The sequence below is a fragment of the Vipera ursinii genome (genome assembly GCF_947247035.1).
Source record: "Vipera ursinii genome assembly, chromosome: Z".
Taxonomy (NCBI): Eukaryota; Metazoa; Chordata; class Lepidosauria; order Squamata; family Viperidae; genus Vipera; species Vipera ursinii.
This window is the reverse complement of record NC_139517.1, coordinates 7,250,341-7,278,193: the sequence shown is the minus strand read 5'-3', so window position 1 is coordinate 7,278,193 and position 27,853 is coordinate 7,250,341. Positions and strand designations below refer to the sequence as shown.

The following is a 27,853-nucleotide window of genomic DNA, read 5'->3' as shown; positions in this document are numbered from 1 at the left end:
CTGCCTGAGCAGGGGGTTGGACTAGATGACCTCCAAGGTCCCTTCCAACTACTACTACTACTACTACTTATTATTATTATTATTATTATTATTATTATTATTATTATTATTATTATTATTATTATTATTATTATTATTATTTAACATCATCAATGATAATGTTAGGTAGGTACTAAGTAAGACCAACACTTACCTAAAGGTAAAGGTTCCTCCGCACATGCGTGCTAGTCGTTTCCGTCTCTAGGGGCCGGTGCTCATCTCCGTTTCAAAGCCAAAGAGCCAGCGCTTGTCCGAGGACGTCTCCATGGTCATGTGGCCGGCATGACTAGACACCAAAGGCGCACGGAACGCTGTTACCTTCCCACCATAGTGGTCCCTATTTTTCTACTTGCATTTTTACGTGCTTTCGAACTGTTAGGTTGGCAGAAGCTGGGACAAGTAACAGGCGCTCACTCTGCTACGCGGCACTCGGGATTTGACCTGCCAAACTGCCGATCTTCTGATCGACAAGCTCAGCGTCCTAACCCACTGAGCCACCGCGTCCCAACACTTACCTAGTTGAATAATGAAACATCTGCAAGAAAACAAGGACCCCCAGAGAGCATCAAAGACCCCACAAGTCAACCCTGGGCCTCAAATATTCTCTTCTCTTAGTATTTTCATGGAGTGTTTCCTAACCCAATGGACTTTGGGACAGAAAAATCTGAAAATGTGTTTAGATAGGATAGGGTGAGGGACTTGTTCTTCAGTTTTCTTTACCTGTATTTTCCTGCCAATTTTTCCATCCTGTCTTCTGCTAAGCCTGAGAGAGGCATTCCCTCTCTTTTCCTAAACATTCTGAGCTCCACCATTTGTGCTGAGTTGCTGCAGGTCCACCCCTTGTTGACGGCATCTTCTTGTTCTGTCCACCAGTGGTGGGATTCAAATATATGAACAAGCGTTTCTCTGCATGGATGCCGCTTCCAGAAGTCCATTCTGGGCCTGGGCAACACAAAATTAGCTACCGGTTTTGGCGAAGTGGTGCGAACCAGTTGAATCCCGCCACTGCTGTCCACCCGTTGTTTTTTTATTACAAATTTGCAGTATTGCAGGACAAGAAGCAACGGATGGAAACTAATCAGAGAAGCAACCTAGAACTAAGGAGAAATTTCCTGACAGTGAGAACAATTAACCAGTGGAACGAATGGCCTCCAGACGTTGTGAGTGCTCCAACACTGGAAGTTTTTAAGATGAGTTTAGACAATCGTTTTGTCTGAAAAGGTGTAGGGTTTCCTGCCTGAGCAGGGGGTTGGACCTCCAAGGTCCCTTCCAACTTTATTGTTGTTGTTGTTGATGATGATGATGATCATCACACAGTCAGCCAGATGTTCAGACTGGGTTTGGCATTTTTGTCTACCTATTGAGTCCTTACCAAGGACCTGGGATAGGCAGATGTGGATGTTTGATGGTTTTACAGATATCGTTGCAGGATGGAAGCAGTTCCTAGTAAGGCCGCCTTTTGCAATTTACTAATGGCAAATTTGACAATGCCAATGGTGTTTTTATTATTATATTATTATTATTATTATTATTATTATTATTATTATTATTATTATTATTATTATTATTATTATTATTATTATTATTATTATTATTATTATTCAGGGCTGGGAATGTTCCTGTTTCTACATTCTTGTAAAACAGAGGTCACATTTTAGGCCTCAGCGTGAATGCTAAGTGCTGCTGAGCATCTAACTGAAGGCTCGAATATTCATCAGCCTGTATTTCCAGGAATTATGGGGGAGAAGAAAGAGAGAGAGAGAGAGAGAGAGAGAGAGAGAGAGAGAGAGAGAGAGATCTTATCCACCCTTTCATAGCAACAAGATCCTTATTGTAAGAAATGCTGAATTTGACACCAGGAGATCTACAGAACAAAGAAAGTTCCTCTTGTCCTCCTTAATCTGTAATCTGCTCTCCTCTGTTTAGGCTTCTGAGGTTCACCTCCAGCAAAGATCTTTCTCAGTCATTATTTTTTTGGGTAGTAGATATAAGAATGGGACTCCTAGTCCACGGCTTTTCAACCTTTTCACCCATTGTACCACTTTTAGGATATGGCAACATCCGAGTTCTGCCAGTCGCCTAGCAAGGGGTCAAAAACTTGACCAAAAAAATAAATAAAGGAAAAAAGTGTTGAAGTACAGTTAGTCCTCGACTTACAACAGTTCGCTTAGTGACTGTTTGAAGTTACAATGGCACTAAAAAAAGTGCCCCCCAAGCCATAGCCGAGCAAGACACCTGCCTGCCTGCCTGGTGGCGCTTTTCCTCCTGTCCGAGGTTTTCATTGTTGTGACCATTTATGTTGAGGATTTGCAGCGGGGGTGGGGTGGAGGGTGTTTGGTTTTTATTCCCCACCTCTGCTGGGTGGTTGCAGCAGGTTTTGGTCACTTCACATGACCCTGGGACACTGTGACGGTCATAAATATGAATCAATTGCCAAGCATCTGAATGTAAATCACAAGACCCTGGAGATGCTGCAACATTCCAGCTGATCGGCGCTTCTTCTGGGCTCAGCAGAAGCGCCAGGATTAGTGCTCAGCTTCACCTGGAGCCTGGCACTGATCCTGGCACTTCTGCTGAGCCCTGACAGCCCTGCAGCTCCAGCCGTCTCTCGCTCAGGCTTGTGCTGTGCTGCCACCGGTTCAGCTCATTCCCCTCCCCCACTACCCCTTTTCTAGGATGGTCGCGTACCACCTGCTAGGTGCCAATGTACCACAGGTGGTACCTGTATCCCTGGTTGAAAAGCCCTGTCCTAGGCCATCCAGGACGCTAGATCTTATGGCCCCCTTTCTTTTCTTCTTGTCTACACCAGAACCAAGAGGCGTTGAGGTCAGCCAGTGAAGCCTTGCTGTCTCAGCTGGATGATCTGAATGCCAACCTCAAGGAGAAGACCCAGAAGGTGGCTGTGCTGGAAAGCCGATTGGAAATCCTTTTACCCTTGCGGGGAAAACTGGAAGAGGTGAGGAAGTATGGAAAGCCATTGATTACTGCCACACATTCGCCCTGGGGTTGCTTTTGAAAACTCCTGGGAAGCTTCAATTGCTTCAAAGTGCTGTGGTCTTTCTGCAGCTAGATGCAACCATGTGATGCCTATTTTATGACTGCTAATTTGCTCTGGTGTCCAGGTCAAATGCTGGTTATTCCCCCTTAAAAGCCTTTATGGCTTGTCTCCCAGTATCTAAAGAATCATCTCTCTCCTGCTGATCTGCTGTGCTCCATGCGTTTCTACATGGAGGAATCCATAAGTGTCCTTGTTATGTATTAGGCTTTTAAGAACACCTAAAGCATTGTATAAGAGTCACCACCAGGAGGCGCTGAACTGTAACTGTTTTGGCGGGAAGCAGTTTTGGCGGGAAACAGAGGTTCAATCCGATTGGTTAGCTGTGTACTTGGCCAGGTACTGGCCACGTATATAAAGAGTGCAGGTAGCCCCTATTCCCAGTACAGTCACTTCCACCTAATAAAGAGCTGTTATGTTGTACTCATCATCTCGGCGTCCTTCCTGCTCTCCAGAGCCCACTACACACAACAGTCCTCACCTCACCTGAAATAAAAAGAATGTCTTAGCTGGTGCTCTAAATCTAAAAATCTAAATTTTTCAAACCGGGCAACATTAAGCTGTGTGAATGTCTCCTCACAGAATTCCCCAGCCAGCAAGTTTCAGAGGGATACTTTACTTTTAGTCACTGGGACCCAGGCAGGATGACATGATAGCAGTATTCCAGTATTTAAGGGGCTGCCACAGAGAAGAGGGCATCAAACTATTCTCCAAAGCACCAGAGGGCAGGAGAAGAAACAACGGTTGGAAACTGACCAAAGAGAGAAGCAACCTGGAATTAAGGAGAAACTTCCTAACAGTGAAGACAATTAACCTGTGGAACAGCTTGCCATCGGAAATCGTGGGCACTTCATCACTGGAGGCTTTTAAGAAGAAACTAGACAGTCACTTGCCTGAAATGGTACAGGTTCTCCTGCTTGAGCAAGGGGAATGAAAATCTCCAAGGTCTTATTCTATTCTATTCTATTCTATTCTATTCTATTCTATTCTATTCTATTCTATTCTATTCTATTCTATTCTATTCTATTCTATTCTAGTCTAGTCTAGTCTAGTCTAGTCTAGTCTAGTCTATTCTATTCTATTCTATTCTAGTCTAGTCTAGTCTAGTCTAGTCTAGTCTAGTCTAGTCTAGTCTAGTCTAGTCTAGTCTATCTGATCTGGTCTCAGGAAGAATTAGAATCCCATCTTTCTAGGGTCTATAACAGGGGTAGGCAACCTTGGCTCTTTTATGACTCGTGGACTTCAACTCCCAGAATTCCTGAGCCAGCATGGCTCAGCATGGAAACCTCTCCATTTCTCCTCAGCGTGGCTGGCTCAGGAATTCCGGGAGTTGAAGTCCACGAGTCATAAAAGAGCCAAGGTTGCCTACCCCTGGTCTATAATATCTCAAGATTTAAAATGGACACCTAAACATCAAAAATGTCAACAAGAAAGCTCAACAAAGAAAGTTCTTCCTGCACCAACTCTGGAAGCCCAAACTGCCCAAGGAGCTGCTGATAGAGTTCTACAGAGGAATTATTGAACCTGTCATTTGTAACTTCTATAACTGTCTGGTTTGGCACTGCAACCAAACAAGACAGACACAGACTTCAACGGAGAGTTAGGACTGCAGAAAAAAACAATTGCAACCAGCCTGTCTTCCATTGAGGATCTGTGTACCGCACAGGCCAGAAAGAGGGTTGTGAATATACAGTATCTACAAACGCCTCACATCCTGGTCATAAACTGTTATGTATTAAGCTTTATTGCAGCACCTAAAGCTGTCTATAAGAGTCACCACCAGGAGGCGTTGAACTGTAACTGTTTTGGCGGGAAGCATTTCGGCGGGAAACAGAGGTTCAAACCAATTGGTTGGTTGAGTACCTGGCCAGGTGCTGGCCAGGTATATATAAGAGTGCAGGTAGCCCCTATTCCCTAGTACAGTCCTTTCAGCTAATAAAGAGCTGCTATGCTGTACTCATCGTCTCGGCGTCCTTCCTGCCCTACAGAACACACTACACAACATAAACGATTTCAACTTCTTCCCTCAAGACGATGCTATATAGGGCATTATACACCAGAACAACTAGACATAAGGACAGTTCCCCCCCCACTCTGCTTAACAACTAAGTCCTACTGTCAAACTACTTAGTAAAGCTGCATTACTGTGATACTCCTCGTCTTTCCTGTTAGCTATCATCTTCTTATGTCTATAACTTCGTTGCTTGTACCTTACAATTTATATTGTTTTTTAGTATCCTAGTATGATTTAGGTCCGTGGTGGTGAACCTATGGCACGCGTGCCACAGGTGGCATGCAGAGCCCTCTCTGTGGGCGCGCGCGCCGTTGCCCCAGTCAGCTGGGTTTTATAAAACCTTTTCACTTTAGGCCTCCGCCGTGGTGTGCAAAAAAAAAAGTTTCAATCAATCAATCAATTTCAACTTCTTGCCACAAAAAAAAAGATCTCGCAAAGTTGGAATTGATTGATTGAACTTTTTAGTCCCACCCAATCTGCCGTTACCACCGCAGCCACGCCCACCCAATGGGCCATGCCCACCCAATGGGCCACACCCACCCAATGGGCCATACCCACCCAATGGGCCATGCCCACCCTGCACCCGACTATACATAAGTGGGTTTTGGGTTGCAGTTTGGGCACTCGGTCTCTAAAAGGTTCGCCATCACTGATTTAGGTAGTTGGCTTAGCTAATATCCTATGACTATCCCTAAATGTTGCATCTTATGATTTATGATGAATGTATTTTAATGTTGCTTATGATCATGATTTATCACTATTGTATGTACACACTGAGAGCTCATGCACTGGAGACAAATTCCATGTGTGTCCAACCACACTTGGCCAATAAAGAATTCTATTCTCAGTTCCAGGAAAGAATCCAAGATTTGGAAGCAGAGCGAGATTCATTAAAGATGGATTATGACCGACTGTTGGACAGGTACAGAAGTGCTATCAAACAAAAGTAATCAAGTGGAATTTTTGGGAACACGAAATATTTCCATTACGCATTCACATTGAGCTCTTCTCTAAGAGTTTGGGGATACCTTAAAATGCAGACCAAGACCTCCAAAGTCCCTTCTAAGTCTCTTATTCTGTTGTTCTACCCTGTTTTCCTGAAAATAAGACCCAACCAGAACATAAGCTCTAGCCATGATTTTTCAAGATGCTTGTAATGTAAGCCCTACCCCAAAAATAAGCCCCAGTTAAGATCATCAGCCAGATGGATGCATTTAGTACCGTATTTCCCTGAAAATAAGATGTAACTGGAAAATAAGCCCTGATGCATCTTTTGGAGAAAAATATTAATATAAGATCCAGTCTTATTTGGGGGGAAATGCGGGTATCTTGCTTTTCCTTGATTTTCTATCACCCTTATGTCAACAGTTGCATCATTGCTGCTCCACAAAATCCAGACCAGGTGCCCCAAAAGGACAATGCTCCTTCTTTGGAAGATCAGCTCAGCTCAGCCATGGTAGAGAAGGGGATTCTACAGGAGCAGCTAAAAAAGAAACAAGGTAAGGGATTGGTTGAAACAAGAAGCTTGCAGTGACTCTATGAAGCATCTTCGTGCAAAATGCAAGCGATTTTTTTAAAAAAAATATATGCAAATTTTGATGAAGGGAATCTAAATATACAGGTAGTCCTCAATGTAGGACCACAACTGAGCCCAAAATTTATCTCGCTAAATGAGACATTGGTTAAGTGAGCTTTGCCCCGTTTTACAGTCTTTCTTGCCACATTTGTTAAGTGAATCACTGCCGTTGTTACGTTAGTAAAGGTAAAGGTTTCCCTGCACATGCGTGCTAGTCGTTTCCGACTCTAGGGGCCGGTGCTCATCTCCGTTTCAAAGCCGAAGAGCCAACGCTTGTCCGAGGACGTCTCCGTGGTCATGTGGCCGGCATGACTAGACGCCAAAGGCACACGGAACGCTGTTACCTTCCCACCGTAGTGGTCCCTATTTTTCTACTTGCATTTTTACGTGCTTTCGAACTGCTAGGTTGGCAGAAGCTGGGACGAGTAACAGGCGCTCACTCTGTTACGCGGCACTCGGGAATCGACCTGCCAAACTGCCGACCTTCTGATCGACAAGCTCAGCATCCTAACCCATGAGCCACCACGTTAGTAACTTGATGCTAATGATGCACGTATGGCTACTGTACCTGAGGCTACCCATCTTGCTGTGGTTTTTCTCCTTTCTTCCACCTTTCTCAGCCTTTAAGCCTTCTCCAGCATAATGTGTCCAGAGGAGCTGAGTGGCCCAAGTGGTCGGAACACTGGGTAGCAGATTAGCAAGCCCATGTTTGAGACCCGAAAGCTGCTGTGGGGAAGGTTGAGCTCCTGTCCTTCACTCCAGCTCCTCCAGGGACATGGAAAACACCTCCAACTGGGCTTCCCCAGGGCAATGGTGATGCCACTGGTTAATCCTTTCAACCCAGAAGCACCCCTGGCAATGTGTCCAGAGTAGGATAGTTACAGCCTGCTCATTAGTTCCTCAAGGGAGAATTTGAGTTGATTTGTTCCATGAACCATTGGGTTGTCTTCTTGACTGTTCATGGTATTCTCAGGACTCTTCTCCAACACCATAGTTGAAGACTATCCATATCCTTTCCATCTGTTTTTTTCAAAGTCCAACACGCACGCACAGATGCACATACACGAACACACAGACACGCACAACCTTTTTCTATACAACGCTCAAGATGACTTAACCAGAAATAAAAAAAAAAATACAGTGGATAAAACATAAGAATAACAACAATGTAATAACGACATAGCATAGCACCTTCAGTGAAGAATGTGTTGATTGGGCCAAATCCAATCCAGTTTTAAAATATCCTAATTTTCTTTGCTTTGTTTTAACAAGCTCAGAATGATGCGCTGAAACAGGAAGTCAACTCTTTTCAGGGGAGACTGGCCATCTTGCAAAACCAGGCACCAGAGGAACCGCCTCAGTCCAAGGCAACTCAGGTAGGTTGTTAGGAATCTAGGTTGAGCAGCAAAGGTAACCAAGCTTAAGCAAAGGGATGAGTGGTTTTTGAAGTAGTTTGTCTTCGTTCAGTCTGAAAAGGGTTCTCTGAAGGTGCTCCTGTCTGAACAAGCAAGAAGTAAGTATGCTTGTAACCTGGCAAAGCATTTCAGTGCAGAATAGGAAAGCAGACAATACCAAGGTAATATCGGTAGTAGATTATGTTTCCTGAGTGGTAAGGTATCACATTGAGTTGCTTCGACAGTTCCAAGCATTTTAAATTCCATGTTTTGTTTTCTTTCTGTTTCTGCTCCTTCCTTCCTTCCTTCCTTCCTCCTTCCCTCCCTCCCTCCCTTTCTTCCCTCCTCCCTCCCTCCCTCCTTCCTTCCTCCCTCCTTTCTTCCCTCCTTTCCTCCCTCCCTCCTTTCTTCCCTCCTCCCTCCCTCCTTCCTCCCTCCCTTTCTTCCCTCCTTCCTTTCTTCCCTCCTCCCTCCCTCCTTCCTTCCCTCCTTCCTCCCTCCTTTCTTCCCTCCTTCCTCCCTCCTTCCTTCCCTCCTTCCTCCCTCCTTTCTTCCCTCCTTCCTCCCTCCTTTCTTCCCTCCTTCCTTCCTTCCTCCCTCCCTCCCTCCCTTCATTCCTCCCCCCTCCCCTTCCTTCATTCCTCCCTCCCTCATTTCTTCCCTCCTCCCTCCCTTTCTTCCCTCCTTCCTTTCTTCCCTCCTCCCTCCCTCCTTCCTTCCCTCCTTCCTCCATCCTTTCTTCCCTCCTTCCTCCCTCCTTCCTTCCTCCCTCCCTCCTTTCTTCCCTCCTTCCTCCCTCCCTCCCTTCCTTCATTCCTTCCTCCCTCCCTCCCTCCCTCATTTCTTCCCTCCTCCCTCCCTCCCTTTCTTCCCTCCTTCCTTTCTTCCCTCCTCCCTCCCTCCTCCTTCCCTCTCTCCTTTCTTCCCCCATCCCTCCCTCCCTCCCTCCCTTCCTTCCTTCCTTCCTTCCTTCCTTCCTTCCTTCCTTCCTTCCTTCCTTCCTTCCTTCCTTCCTTCCTTCCAGAGTCTGTCAGCAGAAGTTCCAGAAAGAGATCAGGAAAAGATTGAAATCTTCATCCAGGACAGCCTCAAGCGACAACTTCATGAGGCTGAGGCTGCGCATGCAGAGACAGTGCTGGAACTGGAGAAGACACGCAACATGGTCATTTTGCAGCATCGCATTAATCGGGATTATCAGGTGCAACCAAAAGATATCCAACATCTAAGATGGAGGACCTTGAGGATTAGCAATATATACAAATAAAATATTACTTGAGCAACAAGGTCGCTCTAGATGTATATTTACAATCTCCCAGTTAGATGAACAATGTTCTGTCTGAGGTTAAGCTTGGTTAGAACCCAATTTTGGAAATTTAGATTTTAGTTGTATATACATAGAATCTGTTGACTAACACTTAGGATGCAATTAGCTAAGGTCCATGATATTACCAATTCCCACCTCTTGGAAGACGCTCTCTGCCTCTTGTATCTTCCATTGGATGAGGAGAGCACCTCTTTCTCCTTCTGTCCTGGCCACTTTTTACAGAGGCATGATGGAGATCATCTTAACAAACTGCATCGCTATCTGGTTTGGTGGTAGCAGAGCCTCAGATAGAAGGTCCATATAGAGAGTGGTAAGGACAGCAGAGAAGATTATAGGAAGCTCACTTCCCGTGATTCAGGAACACTGCTGATAAGCACTTATATGTGCTTAGAGCTCGAAGCATTGCTAGAGACCCTGAACACCACTTCATGGTCTGTTTCTATTGCTCCCCTCTGGGAGGAGGTTTTGAAGTATTTATAGCAGGACTACTACATTCTGTAACACCTTGTTCCCTATGCCATTCCTCTTGTAAATTTGCGGGATTCTTTTTTTTTTTTTGCCATACATTCGAACTAGACTGTGATGTTTCTCTGTGTTATATATGTGTGTGTATGTGGGTATATGCATAAAGGTTATCCTTTGAGAGTGGAATGCAACAAAATTTCATTTCAATGTATGCCGATACATATGTATTGTCACTTTAAATGTACATTTAAAGTGACAATATCACTTTAAATGTACATTTAAAGTGACAATAAAGTTTCTGTTCTACTCTAACTCTACTCGACTTGACTCGACTCTGTTCTGTTCTGTTCTATTCCTTGGCCAATGATTGGGCCAGTTGGAAGGATAATAATTGTGAATTAATAGAGATCATTGATTATGCTACAAGGCAAATAGGTGGAATGATGAGGAAGTTGATATGGGTTGTAGTTGAGTCTGCTGACTGCTCTTTTGGTTGGAGGTGGAATTAGAGAAGGTGCTGACACAGTCCAGACAGGAGAAACAAGAGCATGAGGATCGGCAAAAGGAGATGGGCCACCTTCTGGACCTGCGCAATGCTCACATTCATCAACTTGAAGGTATGCAGATTGTCTTCTACTGCTCATTTTTAGGAATTCTACAGATCAAGAAGATTGAAAACACTGTCCCACAATTCAGGAAGGAAAGATGTAGTACAGAGGGTACAGAGAAGAGCAACCAAGATGATTAGGGGGCTGGAGGCTAAAACATATAGGGAACGGTTGCTGGAATTGGGTATGTGTAGTTTAACGAAGAGAAGGGTGAGGGGTGACATGATAGCAGTGCTCCAATATCTCAGGGGCTGCCCCAAAGAAGAGGGAGTCAAGCTATTCTCCAAAGCACCTGAAAGCAGGACAAGAAGCAATGGATGGAAACTAGTCAAGGAGAGAAGCAACCTAGAACTAAGGTGAAAATTCCTGACAATGAGAACAATTAACCAGTGGAACAACCTGCCTCCAGAAGTGGTGAATGTTCCAACACTGGAAGTTTTTAAGAAGAGACTGGACAGCCATTGGTGTGAAATGGTATAGGGTTTCCTGCCTGAGCAGGGGTTGGACTAGATGACCTCCAAGGTCCCTTCCAACTTCTTCTTCTTCTTCTTCTTCTTCTTCTTCTTCTTCTTCTTCTTCTTCTTCTTCTTCTTCTTCTTCTTCTTCTTCTTCTTCTTCTTCTTCTTCTTCTTATTATTATTATTATTATTATTATTATTATTATTATTATTATTATTATTATTATTATTATTATTATTATTATTCTTGAGGTACACAACCTTGCCTTTGAGACTGAAATCCAAGCATCCTTCTCTCATGGAACTGAGAAAGCTGGCAGGTGTATTTGAAGCATTTCCTTTCCTTGAGGCTTAATTTCCTTCTCCCTACCACCCACAGTTGTATTGTACCTTAGTTTCTAAAGTGAGAGGTAGATAGATGGGTTTTCCATTTCAGCAACCAGACAGTTCTTGGGTCACACATGTAGAGAATTTGGATTACCAGTTGCTGATTGGTGGTAACATGGAAACAGATTTTCTCTGGCTTATGGAAAAATAGAAATAAATAATAATAATAATAATAATAATAATAATAATAATAATAATAATAATAATAATAAGAAGAAGAAGAAGAAGAAGAAGAAGAAGAAGAAGAAGAAGAAGAAGAAGAAGAAGAAGAAGAAGAAGAAGAAGAAGAAGAAGAAGAAGTAGTTGGAAGGGACCTTGGAGGTCATCTAGTCCAACCCCCTGCTCAGGCAGGAAACCCTATACCATTTCAGACAAGTGGCTGGCCAGTCTCTTCTTGAAATACTTCCAGTGTTGGAGCATTCACCACTTCTGGAGGCAGGTTGTTCCACTGGTTAATTGTTCTAACTGTCAGGAAGTCTCTCCTTAGTTCTAGGTTGCTTCTCTCCTTGACTAGTTTCCATCCGTTGCTTCTTGTCCTGCTTTCAGGTGCTTTGGAGAATAGCTTGGCTCCCTCTTCTTTGTGGCAGCCCCTGAGATATTGGAACACTGCTATCATGTCACCCCTCACCCTTCTCTTCATTAAACTTTTTTAAACTCTTAATAAAACAGAATAACAGAGTTGGAAGGGCTCTTGGAGGACTTCTAGTCCAACCCCTGCTCATACAGGAGACCCTATAATGTTTCAGACAAATGACTGACCAATCTCTTCTTAAAAACCTCCAGTGTTGGAGCATCCACAACTTTTGAAGGCAAGCCATTCCAGTGATTAATTATTGTAACTGTCAGGAAATTTCTCCTTATTTCTAGGCTGGTTCTCTCCTTGATTAGCTTCCATCCATTGCTTCTTGTCCTGCTTTGGAAAATTGGTTGATCACCTCTTCTTCGTGGAAGCCCCTTAGATTTTGGAACACTGCTATCATGTCATCCCTACTCCTTCTTTTCATTAGAATAGACATACAGTACGCAATTCCTACAACCATTCTTCAGATGTTTTAGCCTCCAGTTCCATAATCATCTTCATTGCTCTTCTCTGCACCAGAAACTCAACTGGAAGGAGAATTGACTTGACTTGAGCTTGACCTGTTGAAGAACTCCTTTTCACTAGAACCTTAGAAGACAATTGCCAGCACTTTGCTTATCAATTTCAGGGGTCTCCAAGTTTGGCAAATTTAAGACTTGTGGACTTCACAGCTGGCTGAGGAATTGTGGGAGTTGACGTCCACAAGTCCACAATCTTAACATTGTCAGGTTTGGAGACCCCTCATCAATGACTGTCAATGGTCCAGGTTGTCTGCAAACATCTCCCTTGCAATTAATCAACCTTCTTACCCCATCACATAAAAAAGGGTGCACTCTTTGTGTGTCTTAATATCCGTACTGTGACAATCATTTTGTGAATGTGGAAGTTCCCCTTCCTTGTCAACCATTTTGTGGCAGAGCCTCACAAGATCAAAATATCATATCTATCAGTAGGTGACATTCTGCTCCGCTGGATCTGATGCCAAACCTAATAAGTTGAGTTCTCTTGAGAATTCCTTCTCGGGAGTCAGCAAATATGTGTGAATGTTTGTGGGGACTTCTAAGGGACAAAGTTTCCTTTTTTTTTCCTGCCCCCAGAGAAGTTGAAGGATGTGGTGTATGGAACAAGAGTTGTCCGACTTCGGCCACCCGACAGTGATGTTGATGATGAAGGAGTCCCTAGCAAGGTTCTGAAATTGCAACATGGGGAGAACCTCTTTGAGTTGCACATCTCTGGAGCAATTCTGTCGGCTCAGGCCGTCCAACTTCTGGGAGACCCCGAACTTCTCACCTTTTGCACCTATGCCTTCTATGACTTTGAGACCCACTGTACACCTCTGGCCCACGGCATTCGGCCCCACTACAACTTCACTTCCCAGTATGTGGTCCAGGTTGACTCTTTCTTCATGCAATACTTGCAAGGGGCCACTTCTCGCCTGGATCTCCACGTGGCCTCTGCTGTTGACCACACCACCCTGGCCTCCTGCTGGTTGCATTTTGGCCAAGTGCTGAACACTGCAGAGCAAGTTCATTGCACAGCAGTCTTGCGTGGTAAGAAGAACGACTATGATTCCAAGTCACCCATGAGATGAGTCTTAATTTTCCACATTTGGTGCTTGTATCCTACATGTATCCTACTTATGTAGTTGAGATTGTACCACTTTTAGGAAATGGCAATATTCGAGTATCACCAGATGCCTAGAAAGGTGTCAAAAACATGACGAGCAAAAAAACCTGATGAAGTACAGGTAGTCCTCAACTTACAACAGCTTGCTTAGTGACTGTTCACACTGAAAGATGTGGCTTATGACCATTTTTCACACTTACGACCATTGTAGCGTCCCCAAGGTCACCTGATCAAAATTCGGATGCCTGGCAACTGTCTCATATTTATATATTTATATTTATTTATATTTTATTAGATTTATATACCGCCCTTTCCCGAAGGACTCAGGGAGGTTTACAGGGTATTTATTTATTTATATTTATTTATTTATTATTTAGATTTATATACCGCCCTTTCCCGAAGGACTCAGGGCGGTTTACAGGATATTTAAAAGAAAATCAATACAAAAGTTAAAAACAAATTTAAAAAGATTAAATGAAACCCTGAGAAAAATAAAAACCCAGTTAAAATTAAAATTAAAAAAAAATTCTCAGCCTGGGCCAGAGAGCTCGAAGAGCCAAGTCTTCAGGTCCCGGCGGAATGAACGGAGGTCGGGGGCAGTCCTAAGCTCCACGGGCAGCTGGTTCCAAAGGGCAGGCGCGCCCACTGAGAAGGCCCTACCCCTGGGTGTTACCCGCCGGCAATCTTTAACTGGCGGCACCCTGAGAAGACCCTCCCTGTGGGAGCGCACTGGACGAAGGGAGCTTGATGCTGGCAGCAGGTGTTCCCTCAAATATCCCGGACCCTCGCCATTTAGGGCTTTATAGGTCATCACCAGCACCTTGAATCTCACCCGAAGGGCAACCGGAAGCCAATGCAGCTCGCGGAGTAGAGGTGTTACATGGGAGTATCGGGAGACTCCCATCACAACTCGCGCAGCTGCGTTCTGCACCAGCTGAAGCCTCCGAGTGGTCCTCAAGGGCAGCCCCATGTAGAGATGACGGTAACAGCATTATGACGGTAACAGCATCCTGGGATCATGTGATCCCCTTTGGCGACCTTCTGACAAACAAAGTCAATGGGAAAGCAAGATTCACTTAACAACCATGTGGCTAGTTTAACAGCTGCAGTGATGTGGGAGAATATCTAAGGAAGCCTCCTTTATGGCATCTCCTGGAAGTTTAACCTCTTCTTTGAAATCAGAGTGAACTTTTGAACTGAATGGAAGAAGGGAGGATCAGCTTTAGAGCTCAAAACAGCTTTCTTATAGCTGTGTTTTCCCAATCTGTTAAATCTAGATCTGTGTATTACAAATATTTGATATTATATTGCACAATAAGGAGTCTGGCACATCAGAAGCTTTACACAATCTGCAGGAGATCAGATTGGGAAGGGGTGCTTCACACAGGAGCTCTATAAAAATCAAATTCAGCCCATTTTGCACAGTTTGCGCGTCCGATTCTTGTAGACAGCTGAAGCCTACAATAAACCTTTGAACTGTCTGGATCTTCTGATTTCCCTGGTGTTTGACAGTTTGTCACACAATAAACCAGATGTTCAGACTGGTTTTGGCATTTTTGTCTACCTATAGAGGACCTTCCCAAGGACTTGGGATAGGCAGATCTGGATGTTTGATGGTTACAGATATCGTCACAGAATGAAAGCTGTTCTGAGTAAAGCTGCCTTCTGCAATTGACTGAAGGTGAATTTGTCAATGCCCATGTTGTTCAAGTGGTGCTCCAGATGTTTTAGGATTGCACCCAAGTCACCTAGTACTTTTGGTACTACCTCTGCCTTCCTTTGCCACCGTTATTCTATTTCCATGTGCAGGTCTTCATATTTTGTTATCTTCTTCACTACTTTCTTGTGTATTCTGCTGCCTTATTATTACTACTTGTATTCGGCTCCAACTCATCCATCCAAATGTGGCTTTCTTTTCCAATTGTTTCCCTACCCTTATCTCTCCAGGTCCCAAGGGTGAGGATTATGGTCTTTTGGAATATGGGATGAGACTTCACTTTCCATTCAAGCAGATTTCGCAGCTGCCCCACCATCAAAATCAAACATATCTCTCTGCTGGAGTAGGAACTCAGATTGCAGCCTGGCCGAGCCGGCAACCACAAGGCGACAGAGTAAGAAAAAGGAGTTTGATGTACTGTTCAAAAATAAGACCTGTGGTCAGGGTTTAATCCTTCTTGGTTTTTACACAAAAGTATTAGGAGCAAACAAGCCAGAAAGCAAAGCTACAACTCAACAGAAACCATTAGTGGAAAGTCAATCCATCATTCTGCCAAAGACTTGACTATTAAAAATTATTTTAAAGAGTTTTCAAGTTCCCCTAAATACCCTATAGTAGTATTTCTCAACCTTGGTCACTTGAAAACGGTTGGACGTCAACTACAAGAATTCTCCTGCCAGCTGTTGAAGTTGAAGTTTACCCATCTTAACAGGACAAAGGTTGAGAAATACTGCCCTACAGCAACTTTAGGGCATCTCCTCTTCACATGGTACAAGTAGGTCCTGATTACTATGATCATGATTTATGAGGTCTTGATGACTATGATTTATCAAGATTGATGATGTTTTGATGACTATGATCATGATTTATCACTTATGGCTTGTATGTACACTGAGAGCTTCTGCACTGGACATAAAATTCCTTGTATGTCCAGTCACACTTGGCCAATAAAGAATTCTACTCTACTCTACTCTACTCTACTCTAACTATTCTATTCTATTCTATTCTATTCTATTCTATTCTATTCTATTCTATTCTATTCTATTCTATTCTATTCTATTCTATTCTATTCTATTCTATTCTATTATTCTATTCTATTCTTGCAGTTTGTGAATCTCACGAAATGGTTGCATTGCTCAAAGTTGCCCTGCAGGTCATCCTCAATTTATGACTCTTTGTTCAGTGGCCATTTAAAGTTATGGTATTGGAAATATTCCACAGCTTCCATTCACACAGAACAACAGTTGTTTCTTCTCCGTTGTTACCTTGCACTATTCAAAGGCCTATCTCTTCCACAGATCACATATTAGGGTTCAACCACTGACAGGCTGAAAGAATCAGTGCAGGAAAACACTACTGTGTTTCTATTCAGAATCAGAATCCCACTTATTAAAACCTCCAGCAAGAAATGAATATTTTTCGACTTGAAAAAACTGTGAACTGAACAACTGCTGCTGCTTCCCTGCTGCATCACCACCATTCCTTTTTTTCCCCTTAGAAGACCGAAGGCGTAAGCTGGAATGAGCTGTGCATCCAGATCAAGAGCTGTGCCAATTTGAGAAGCTGTTGGATTGGCTCCCAGCCCAGTCCATATGCCATGTACCAGTTCTTCACTTTCCCAGATCACGACACACCCATCATCCCGTCCAGCAACAACCCTGACTTTGAAGATGTGCAGATGTTTACTGTGCACATCACTCCTGAGCTGCACCATTATTTGCTTGTGGAGAGTTTGTGGGTTTATGTTTTTGACGATGAGCAAGAGGAACCTGGAAGCTATTTGGGCAAAGCCCAGATCCCACTAGTACCATTAGCGCATGGACATAGCATCAAAGGTGAGATCAACGAAGGATACTAGATAGATCTACCTTTGCTTTTTTGAGCTGTCTTCTGTGCTAGACCCTTCTGGATCTAGGACAATAGTTCACAATTTGGAAGCTCTCCAGGTAGGTTGGGGTGGCATGGTGGCTCAGTTATTAAGACGCTGGGCTTGTCGGCTAGAAAGCCAGCAGCCCAGGTTTGAGACCTGAGCATCAAGCGATGGGGTGAGCTCTTGTCCTCACCCCAACTCCTGCCAACCTAGCAGTTCATAAGCATGTAAATGTGAGTAGATAAATAGGTGGAAAAGTAACAGCATTCAATGTGTCTTTGATATGTAGTCATGTTGACTACATGACCGTGGAAATGTGTTTGGACATTGCTGGCTCAATGGCCTTGAAACAGAGAAGAGCACCGCCCTCCATAGTTGGCAATGACCAGCAGCAAAATTCACAGGGGGATTCCAGATAAGTTATGACTCCTATCAACCACAGCCATATTGGTTAGGAAAAGGACAGGAAGGACAGTATAACAACATAGAGGGGAGGGTTAGAGAGTGTATGGTTCAACCAGTGGACAACTGCTGGTCTCTGGTTTTCCCTTTAAGCCCTCCAGCCCCTCCTCTCAATTAGATGACTGACCTTTGGATGCAGAACACCCAAATCTTTTAAGCTGAGACTGAAAGAAACCCTAAGCTTCTTTTTACAAAGTTAGGAGACTTTCTGAGTCTTTGTAAAGGAACTTAGAGATGAACTTAGGGAAAGAACACAAGAGCCGTTGAAGAGAGAGGTCGAGAAGCAATCAGTTAGTCCAGAGATTGAAAGAAGGGTGAGAAAGAAATTCAAAGATAATCCGTCTTGATTTTATTTAGTGTAAACAGGACACAGAGAAGCTTGGATAGGCTTCGTTATTGATTTCAGATCTCCTATGGGTGATCGGGAAACAGACAGCGGAAGGCTTCCAGGAATTGTGTTGGGTTAAGTAACAGGTATAGGGAGGCGGTGGCTCAGTGGGTTAGGACGCTGAGCTTGTTGATCAGAAGGTCGGCAGTTTTGAGGGTCGAATCCCAAGTGTCGCGTAACAGAGTGAGCGCCTGTTACTCGTCCCAGCTTCTGCCAACCTAGCAGTTCGAAAGCACGTAAAAAAAATGCAAGTAGAAAAATAGGGACCACTACGGTGGGAAGGTAACAGCGTTCCGTGCGCCTTTGGCGTCCAGTCATGCCGGCCACATGACCACGGAGACGTCCTCGGACGAGCGCTGGCTCTTTGGCTTTGAAATGGAGATGAGCACCGGCCCCTAGAGTCGGAAAGAACTAGCACGCATGTGCGGGGGAACCTTTACCTTTACCTTAAGTAACAGGTTCTTGAAAACCTATCAAGGCTTGCTCTGTCCTACCTTACATTCAACAAAATCAAGGCAGGTTATTTTGAGTTTGTTTCCCACACTCCCTTTTTTCTTAAGACTGTAATCTTTTATGCGAGTCCCTCTTAAGGGTTCTTCCATGGCTTCTTCTTGGATTCTTCCATAACATCTTCTTGGGTTCTTCTTCCAAGGTCGTCTCTAAATTCCTTCACAGCCTTGTCTAAAGGGATACGTCAACTGACCTCACTGAAGCCCTGAAAGTTCTTTCAAAGCCTCCAGGTCAACCACTCTAATAATATCAGAGAGGAAATCTTATATCAGCCCCCACCTCCTCACAAGGACTTCTTTGTGTTGGAGGTTTCTATATCTTCACTGGAAGGCTCCAGAAAGCCATGCTTGATCCTTTGAAATGGAACACATGTTATGTATCCAGGGTGAAGAGTACACATACACACTTACATAGCAGTCACCACCAGGGGGCGTTGAACTGTAACTGTTTTGGCGGGAACCCAGTTTCAGCGGGAAACAGAGGTTCAAACCCATTGGCTGGCTGCTCACCTGGCCAGGTATAAAAGGAGGGCAGATAACCCCTAGTTCCCAGTACAGTCACTTCCACCTAATAAAGATCTGCCATGCTGTAGTCATCGTCTCGGCATCCTTCCTGCGCTCCTGAACCCACAACACAACACACAGACGATACTTCAAGATAATTCAGTGCAGATTTAGGACACCTAGGCTTCACCATTTCCCAAACTAGAATGTCTTTAGCCCGTATCCAGATGTTGTTCCAGATGCTGTCTTCTTTTTTTTTCCCCTCTCCTCTGTCTCCAGGAGACTTTGACCTCATGGACCCTGCAGAGAAGCCCAACGGCTCCATCCACCTCAGCCTAGAATGGAAGGTCCTTTATTTTCCTCCTGAAGATGTTCGCTATCAGACCATCCAGGCACGTTCCTTGAAGATGCAGATTGCGCATGAGCAAAACCTGTTGCAAAGACAGGTATGGAAGCTTGCAGAGTGGAGAATTCACCCCAGTGGTGGTAGTGATCCATGGGAAAGTGAAAAAAAATGTTGCACTAAGATCTAAAATGAAGGCTCAGAAGATTTTCTTAGGTAAAAGAGCAATTTTTCTGGGATTCTGAGTTCGCACTACTAAGAGTCTCCTTCTTGTCCGTGAAGGCTCTGCTTGGAAAATGCCCCCTCAGTACAGGTAATCCTCGATTTATAACTATTCATTTAAAAACAGTCCAAAGTCACAACAGCACTGAAATAAGTAAGTTTTGATCACTCCTCACACGTATGAAACAGGCATGTGATCAAAATTTGGCAACCAGCATGTATTTATGAGGGACGCGGTGGCTCAGTGGGTTAAGACGCTGAGCTTGTCGATCAGAAGGTCGGCAGTTTGGTGGATCAAATCCCGAGTGCCGCGTAACAGAGCGAGCGCCTGTTACTCATCCCAGCTTCTGCCAACCTAGCAGTTCGAAAGCACGTAAAAATGCAAGTAGAAAAATAGGGACCACTACGGTGGGAAGGTAACAGCGTTCCGTGCGCCTTTGGCGTCTAGTCATGCCGGCCACATGACCATGGAGACATCCTCGGACAAGTGCTGGCTCTTCGGCTTTGAAACGGAGACAAGCACCGGCCCTTAGAGTCGGAAAAGACTAGCACGCATGTGCGGGGGAAACTTTACCTTTACCTTTATGTATTTATGACAATTGCAGCAGTCTGGGGTTATGTGCATTTGCAAGCTTTCCAGCCAGCTTCTGACAAATAAAGTCAGTGGGACAAGCTGGATTCACTGAACGACTGCATGATCCACTTAATAACAGAAGTGATTCGATTAACGACGGTGACCAGAAAGGGCATAACACTGGACACAACTCATTCGACAATCACCTTGACTGGCAATGAAACTCTGATCCAAATTGTCGTTGTAACTTGAGGACCACCTGCACATTTCTTTAGCCCGTTCACCAACATATTTTCAGTTGCAAGCTAAGTCATTCCTTATCTTCAAGGCATTTTTATAATTAGATTTAGATTTTATTCTAAGGATCACATCACCGTAGAATCGTGCCCTTTCTACAGTTCTGGTCTTGTTATTTCTACCAATACCTTCTCAAGGTTATAAAGCAAAGATTTGTAAGATGCTCATAGTTTTAGGAGCACGTTTTTTAATGTCATAAATCATTTTGGAAAGCCTGTCCAAGACTGGATAAAAAAAATAATCACCTGCCAATGCCGAGGATTCATTTTGATTGCAAGAACTGTTTCTTAGCTGTCTTATCCTCTGAAATCTCCCTTATAGGTGACTGAAAAACACTTTCAGAAAAGCAGAAAGGTAAAAAATGAGCTGGAACTCCTTTCTGCCCAAGTGATTCCAACACGAGAACTCAAGAGAAGAAGGACAAAGAAGAAAGTGGACAAAACTATCCCCAAGGTAAGGGATAAAAGAGCCAGTTGGTATAGTAGCTTAAAGCACCAGGCTAGAAGCCAGGAACCCTGAGTTTTAGTCCTGCCGTAGGCATGAAAACTGGCTGGGTGACTTTTGGTCAATGGCCAGGAGACTGAGACTTCTGGTCCCGCCTTAGGCATGAAAGTTGGCTGGGTGACTTTGGGCCAATGACTAGGAGATTGGGAGTTCTAGTCCCGTCTTAGGCAGGAAAGCTGACTGGGTGACTTTGGGCCAATAGCCAGGAGATTGGGAGTTCTAGTCCCATTTTAGGCAGGAAAGCTGACTGGGTGACTTTGGGCCAATGGCCAGGAGATTGGGAGTTCTAGTCCCACTTTAGGCATGAAAGTTGTGGCAAAAGAAGTGGCAGAGAATGAAGTTAGGAAGTTTTTGCCAATCAAAAGTAGAAAAAGAGGACAAAAGCCTTTGCTAAATTCTCATTAAAGCATAAAAAGTCAGCTTTCTTCCCCGGCAATTGACAAATGTCAAACAGGAGAGATGGGAAACAGATGTGAATTGGAGATGCTTTAATAATAGATTCATGGAAAACATTCCCAATACAGTTGTAGTTGCAAGAGCTTAGATATGAATTGTAATTATAATCATCCGGATTTGTGCATTGCAGTAAGCCATGATGCAACTGTGATCTTTTGAAATGATGAAATGAACCTTTACTGTCAAAGTAATTGAGATTAGCTGAGCCTCCCTTTGTGCTCCCACCCCCCAACACACAGTGACAACAAACCCCCATCTTACTACACCATGTGAAACAACTACACCACACAAGTCAATTCTGCATAAAATTCACAAAAGTTCACAAAAGTTATTTCTCATTCAAAAGCCTAACAGCCCATGGATAAAAGCTGTTTTTCAGCCTGTTGGTGCGGCTGGCTATACTCCTATATCTCCTACCCGGTGGTAGGAGAGTAAAGAGATACCGTCCAGGGTGTGTCTCATCCCTGAGAATTTTCCTCACTCTTCCAAGGCAACGAGCCCTGGCGAGGTCATCCAGTGGTGTCAGGGGACAGCCCACAATGTCTTGTGCTGTACTCACTACCCTCTGTAATACTTTCCTGTCCGCGGCTGTCAGACCAGCATACCAAACCACAATACCATATGAGAGGACGCTCTCTATGGTAGACTGGTAAAAGAGGGTCATTAGCCGTTGTTCTACCCTGTTCTTCCGCAAGACCCTGAGAAAGTGAAGCCTCTGTTGGGCCTTTCTAGCCACCTGGGTTATAACCTAACTAAGCTATAATGGGCTTGGTTCTCTCAAAACAGATCTTATTAATCACTACTCCAAAACCAACAGATTCCATATTGGTTTGCCAATTAATCATGTAACTGAGAAGTCTTTAAGCCTACCTTTTGAAGAAACAAGTTTTTGTTCCTCCTGTCCTGTACACCACGCAGGACTAGAAACATGTGCTTTTCTTTATTTTTTTTTGAAATCTATACTTTCCCAGGATTCCAGAAAGTGCTACTTTGGTTCTGCTTTCTGTATTATTAGACAGGATTTTGCCACATATGATGTGCAATCAGCTTCAGTTTCTTTGAACCGTGACAAGAGAAGTTTTTTTTTTAACATAATAACATCTAATTGAAATGTATTGCTGCGTATTTGCTTATCTGGCACCAATTGTTGTCCTAAAGTCCATTTTGTGAGGAAACTGGGTTTTATATCTGGGCAGATGGAGCTGGAAGAGACGATAGAGGAGGAAGAAGAAGCACAGAATGTCGAAGAGACAACAAGGATGGCAAAAACCCAGGAACTGGATGATGAATCGATTCTAGAGTCTGTACCAAAGGACACTGGTATACTGTTACAACTCATAATGTTGGTGAAGGACAAACCTAGACCAGTGTTTCTCAGCCTAAGATGCGTGGACTTCAACTCCCAGAATTCTCCAGTCATCACGTTGGCTGAAGAATTCTGGGACTTGAAGTCCACACTTTTAGAGTTGCTAAGGTTGAGAAATATTATGCCCCAGATGTTGAATTTGATACACTTAACAACTGAGGCAAGAAAGATCGTGAAATGGGGGGGGGAATAACTTAATTGCCTTGCTTAGCAATGGAACTTTTCAACTTGACTGTGGTCGTACGTCGAGGACTACCTGAAGATTTTGTTAAATTGTTCCGTGCCATAGGAGCACTAATGAATTCCCTGACTTTTACTTCTGGGAACCATCACTTCACTGGTGTCATGGCTGAGTTTTTCAGGTTGTGTGAAAGCCCTAGTCTATTCATTAAACCATAACTGGGATGGTTACTATAAAAGACCAGGGTTGGGTAGCTCACAATCTCTGGGCTTAATGTGACCACCTGCACCTTTTCACATTTTGTTTGCTGGAAATAGGTGACCGAATGGATGAACGTTGATTAATTTGAGTTTCTTGTTCATAAGAATAAATAGGATCTTCTATTGGATCTTAGATCTCCAGCGTAGATCTCTTGGGATGGCAGCGAAAATGTAACTCAACAAGATCTTGATGGGGCAAACCCAACAGAGGATGTTTGTAGCTCACAGTTGAGCTGTGGAGTCCTTGGCGTTTGGTTGTTTTCTTGCAGATGTTTCATTGCCCAACTAAGAAACACCTTCACACTTTCCTTCTGAAAAGGCATGGCCACGTGAGAGTGGACCTGTTGTGATTCAGGGTCAGCCTGTGGGTTCGGCAGTTGGGTCGGATGATTCAGAGGAGGAGGAGGGGGTGTTGGAGAGCTTGCTGAGGGTGTTGGACAGCTTGCTGATGATGGCCTTGAGGCTTTGCAGAGCTCTCAGCCAGGCCCCTCCCATCTGGTTACGATGCAGACCCAGCTGTGTGAGCCTGACAGCTTGGATGAAGATGACCCACAGCTGGCCTTGTTCAAGGACCCCCGAAGCAGGAGGCAGTCAATCAGGAGTAAACAGAGGAAGGCAATGGGGCACCTGGAAGGAGGCAGAGAGAAGCCACGCCCTGAACTGTTTAAAAGGGGAATGTGTGGGAGGGCTGGTTTGCTGAAGGCAACCGTTTGAATAGCTCTTGTTTCATGGTTCGTGTCTTGTTTTGCTCTGTTTTATGTTAATAAATTTGGCAGGCTTAGTTCCAGCCTCTTGCCGTTTGTAAAGGGGTTGTCCCTGCCTTTTCTGCAGGGCCGGTAGTAGGCTGGTACAGAACAGGACCTCCGCTCACCATGGCTAGTTTCTTCCTGCTTGGGGGACCCTAGATGGGTCCGAAGTTGCCCCGGAGAGGTGACCGTGAAGGAGGGGTGCCCCGTTGATCACGAAGCGATGGCAATCACTTTGTTTGATCTGGGGAAAGCTCTCCAAACCCAACAGGAGAAAGGCTAGCGTTTAGCCCAAGCTAAGCAGTATCCTGAATCACGGGAAGTGAGCTTCCTATAATTTTCTCCTTACCACTCTTTGTATGGACCTTCCATCTGAGGCTGTGCTACCACCAAACCAAACACTGATGCAGTTTGTTAAAAAAACCCGCTCTCAATCATGACTCTGTAAAAAGTGGCCAAGACAGAAGGCGAAAGAGGTGTTCTCCTCATCTGACACAGGAAATGCAGATGCTGTTTGCATGCTTCACTAAAGTTAACGTATGAAGAGGACCAAGTCAGCTTGTTAGTTATCTGCACATCTAGGTACCTAATACTATTGACCACCTCCACAGCTGCAGCCTTGATACAAAGCTGTTTTCCCTGTTTTCCCCCCGTTTCCCCAATCGGGGATCATCAAGGTGAGCAGTAACGTACTCCAAACACAGCCAAGCGATCAACTCAGACAAGCAATCAAATAGTAAACAACAGCCAAGGAACTACCAAGAAGAACACCACACTCCCACCAACACTGACTGGGCAAGCCAGTAATACAGTAGATAAATAGAGAGCAAACCCTACTCCCTTCTAGCACTGATGATGTTACCTAGTTGGATAATGAAACGACGGCAAGAAAACAGCCAGGCTCAAGAGAGTACCACGCACAAAACCTAGATAATATCCTTCTTTGATCTCTGCAGGAAAACAAATGAAATAGCGGTGGGCTCATTTCAACACTGATGATGGGCTCTCATCTTGTTTGATGCGTTCATTTCGCCGGGATCTGAAAACCTGGTTTTTTGATCTATCAGGCTTGGCCTGGACTGAAGGGGTTTTAGCTTTTAATATTGTGTTAATTGTTGGGCTTATGTAATTTAATCTATTTTAATTTATACTATTTTTATATTATATTTTATGCTGCCCTGTAAACCGCCCTGAGTCCTTCGGGAATAGGGCGGTATAAAAATTTAATTAAATAAAATAAATAAATCTTGCAACAGGTCGATTTAAAGGGAAGGAAGGGCAGAGCCCTAGTTTTTCAGACACGAAAAGAAACGAGTTTAGATTGTATGCGCATTAACAATACTACTTCCCCCACTATTTGACCTCATCACTTTACTCAGTAGGTGTTACAATTATCTTCTCCCTTCCTACCTCCCAGACGGAGAAGAGCAAGAGACGAGTGAAGCTCAGACCACAGATAGTGACGAAGTGGTGGTGGGGTTCCCCACCCTGCTGGGGTATCCTGGTCTGGTGAGTAGCTATCACATAATTCCAGGAGGAAAAACTCGCTCAGAGGTTGCTTACAATGTATAACGGACTGACTTGGTTAACACCCTGGGGCAAAAGCTGTGCTTGGAGACAGAACCAGTTAGCTCTAGTGGTTAAGGAACCAGTCTAGAAACTGGGAAACTAGGAGTTCTAGTGCCATCTTAGCCATGAAAGCCAGCTGGGTGTCTTTGACCCAATCACCAGGAGATTGGGAATTCTAGTTCCATTTTAGAGATGAAAGCCGGCTGGGGGACCTTGGGCCAATCACTGTCAGCCCAACTTACATCACAGTGTTGTTGTTGTGGGGAAAATAGAAGGAGAAAGGTGTGTTGGATATGTTTGCCACCTTGAGTAACTTGTAAAAAAAATCATAAAGGCGGGATACAAATAAATAAAAATTTGCTTGCTCGTGGTTTATGAAATAAGCTGCAATTTGCTGGGCTCAAACATTGCATATCCTGATAACTAGAGTTTGCAAAGCTTAACAGCTGGATTCAGATGACATTGGGTTACACAGGTGAGGAAAAAAAAGAAGACAAGATAACATGAAGTATAGAAATATAATGACAGTGGCGAGAAAGGTTGACCTGAAGAACTTTTTATCTGCAAGAAAACCATCAAACTCAGAGAGCACCAAGGACCCCACAATTCAATCCTGAGCTACCAATGTTCTCTTCTATTGGTTTAATTCTTTTCTACCCTTAGCAACCTTCAGACTGGATCCGGGTGGAGGTCATTTCCCTTGGCCTTTTGCCGGACAGCTGGCCTGTGGCCGATGAGACCATCCAGCAACTGTATGTCGAATTCCACTTCCCTGGCGTGCCTCTGGAGGAAACGGAGACAGCTTTCTCTTTGCGGAAACCTACCTGCGACCAGGAGATCTATTTCCACTTCAGCAAGGGTGAACACATGCACACAGATCCTGGTTGTTGTTGTTGTTTTTAATTTGCTATGGGAGAAAATAGAGGGGAAAGAAAGGTTCTCTAACTTGAATTCCCTCTGGGAGCGTTGTGGCCCTCTCAGAGGTCAGTTTGGAGGAGGAGGAGAGTGTTGGAAGCTGGGACCGTTTGACAGGAAAGGCACGCCAGGAGCTGAGGACGAAGCTGTCCCGGGGGGCCCCCTCAGGCTTTGGGGGAGGTGGTCGACCGGACAGATTGCTTCCTGCCTGCACAAACTCAGGGGAGGATCGGCTGCTGACAGGCAGTGGTGCCGACAGGCAATCTCCTCTGATGAGGAACAGCTGCCTACTCCGCTGGATCCAAGGGCAAGGAGATCGGCAAGGAGAGCGGAGCGGAGGCAGGCTCAGAGAAGGGCTGCAAGGCTACTGGGGAGGAGGTCAGTCCATTCCCTCCTCACAAGGAACACCTGGAGGGGAGTAACATAAGCTGTGGGGTGTTAAGTCTATGCCAGGAGCAATTGTTTGCTTTGGCTTACATCCCCCCTTTTACTCATCCCTGTGGCCGTTTGCTGTGCCTCACTTGGAAGATGGCTCCTCACGTCTTGTTTTGGACCTCACCCTTCTTTGGTGGCCTATGTTGGGCCTTTGCTTCACTGGGGCTTTGGAACGGCTTCTTTTCTGGGGCCTGTTTTTTTTTTCCTTTTTCACTAGAGGACTGCCCTTGTCTTGTGTCTGGACCCTGCCTTGTGGATTGGACTTGGAACCCTGGACCTCGTCCTGTGAGCTTGCCCCTACTCCGTGGCCTTTTTTTCTCTCTCTCTCTTTCTTTGAAAACATTTAAATTCTCATCCAAATAGCTTCTTCAGTTCCCTTCCTGGATGAGAAGTGAAACATTTTCAAGAAAAGAAAATCAAAAACAAAACCAACAAAATTTCAGTTGCCTTTTGGGAAAAGCACGTTTGGGACCAGCATGACCTGGATAATTGAGACTCTCCATAGATATCAGGGACGCGGTGGCTCAGTGGGTTAAAACGCTGAGCTTCACGATCAGATGGTCGGCAGTTTGGCGGGTCAAATCCCGAGTGCTGCGTAACAGAGTGAGCGCCTGTTACTTGTCCCACCTTCTGCCAACCTAGCAGTTCAAAAGCACGTAAAAATGCAAGTAGAAAAATAGGGACCACTACGGTGGGAAGGTAACAGCGTTCCGTGCGCCTTTGACATCTAGTCATGCCGGCCACATGACCACGGAGACGTTCTCAGAGAAGCGCTGGCTCTTCGGCTTTGAAACAGAGATGAGTACCGGCCCCTAGAGTCGGAAACGACTAGCACGCATGTGCGGGGGATCCTTTACCTTTTACCTTTATAGATATCAGAATAAATACTTGCTAAATTCTTTTTGTCGCAGTGATCAAAGTGGACCCAGATCCAGGAAGTTTTCAGAGGCAAATGCTGCTTTCCATGCTGGTGGCTGAGGACTCCGCATGGAACAAGTGAGTGTCGGAT

General features: G+C 44.5%; 1 protein-coding gene across 1 annotated transcript in view; it reads left to right on the top strand.

The window, feature by feature from the left end:
* RPGRIP1 (RPGR interacting protein 1) overlaps positions 1 to 27,853 on the top strand; it is a gene marked incomplete at its 5' end in the record, with an annotated part of 44,842 nt that overhangs the window by 11,404 nt on the left and 5,585 nt on the right. The window contains 15 exons of the mRNA XM_083378786.1: positions 2,849 to 2,995; positions 5,957 to 6,030; positions 6,477 to 6,607; positions 7,957 to 8,060; positions 9,103 to 9,276; positions 10,367 to 10,484; positions 12,998 to 13,450; positions 15,474 to 15,637; positions 16,742 to 17,078; positions 19,256 to 19,422; positions 20,734 to 20,865; positions 22,569 to 22,692; positions 25,343 to 25,434; positions 26,158 to 26,353; positions 27,756 to 27,840. Coding sequence (XP_083234912.1) covers positions 2,849 to 2,995; positions 5,957 to 6,030; positions 6,477 to 6,607; positions 7,957 to 8,060; positions 9,103 to 9,276; positions 10,367 to 10,484; positions 12,998 to 13,450; positions 15,474 to 15,637; positions 16,742 to 17,078; positions 19,256 to 19,422; positions 20,734 to 20,865; positions 22,569 to 22,692; positions 25,343 to 25,434; positions 26,158 to 26,353; positions 27,756 to 27,840 — 2,498 coding nt within the window. The remainder of the gene's footprint in view (positions 1 to 2,848; positions 2,996 to 5,956; positions 6,031 to 6,476; positions 6,608 to 7,956; positions 8,061 to 9,102; positions 9,277 to 10,366; positions 10,485 to 12,997; positions 13,451 to 15,473; positions 15,638 to 16,741; positions 17,079 to 19,255; positions 19,423 to 20,733; positions 20,866 to 22,568; positions 22,693 to 25,342; positions 25,435 to 26,157; positions 26,354 to 27,755; positions 27,841 to 27,853) is intronic.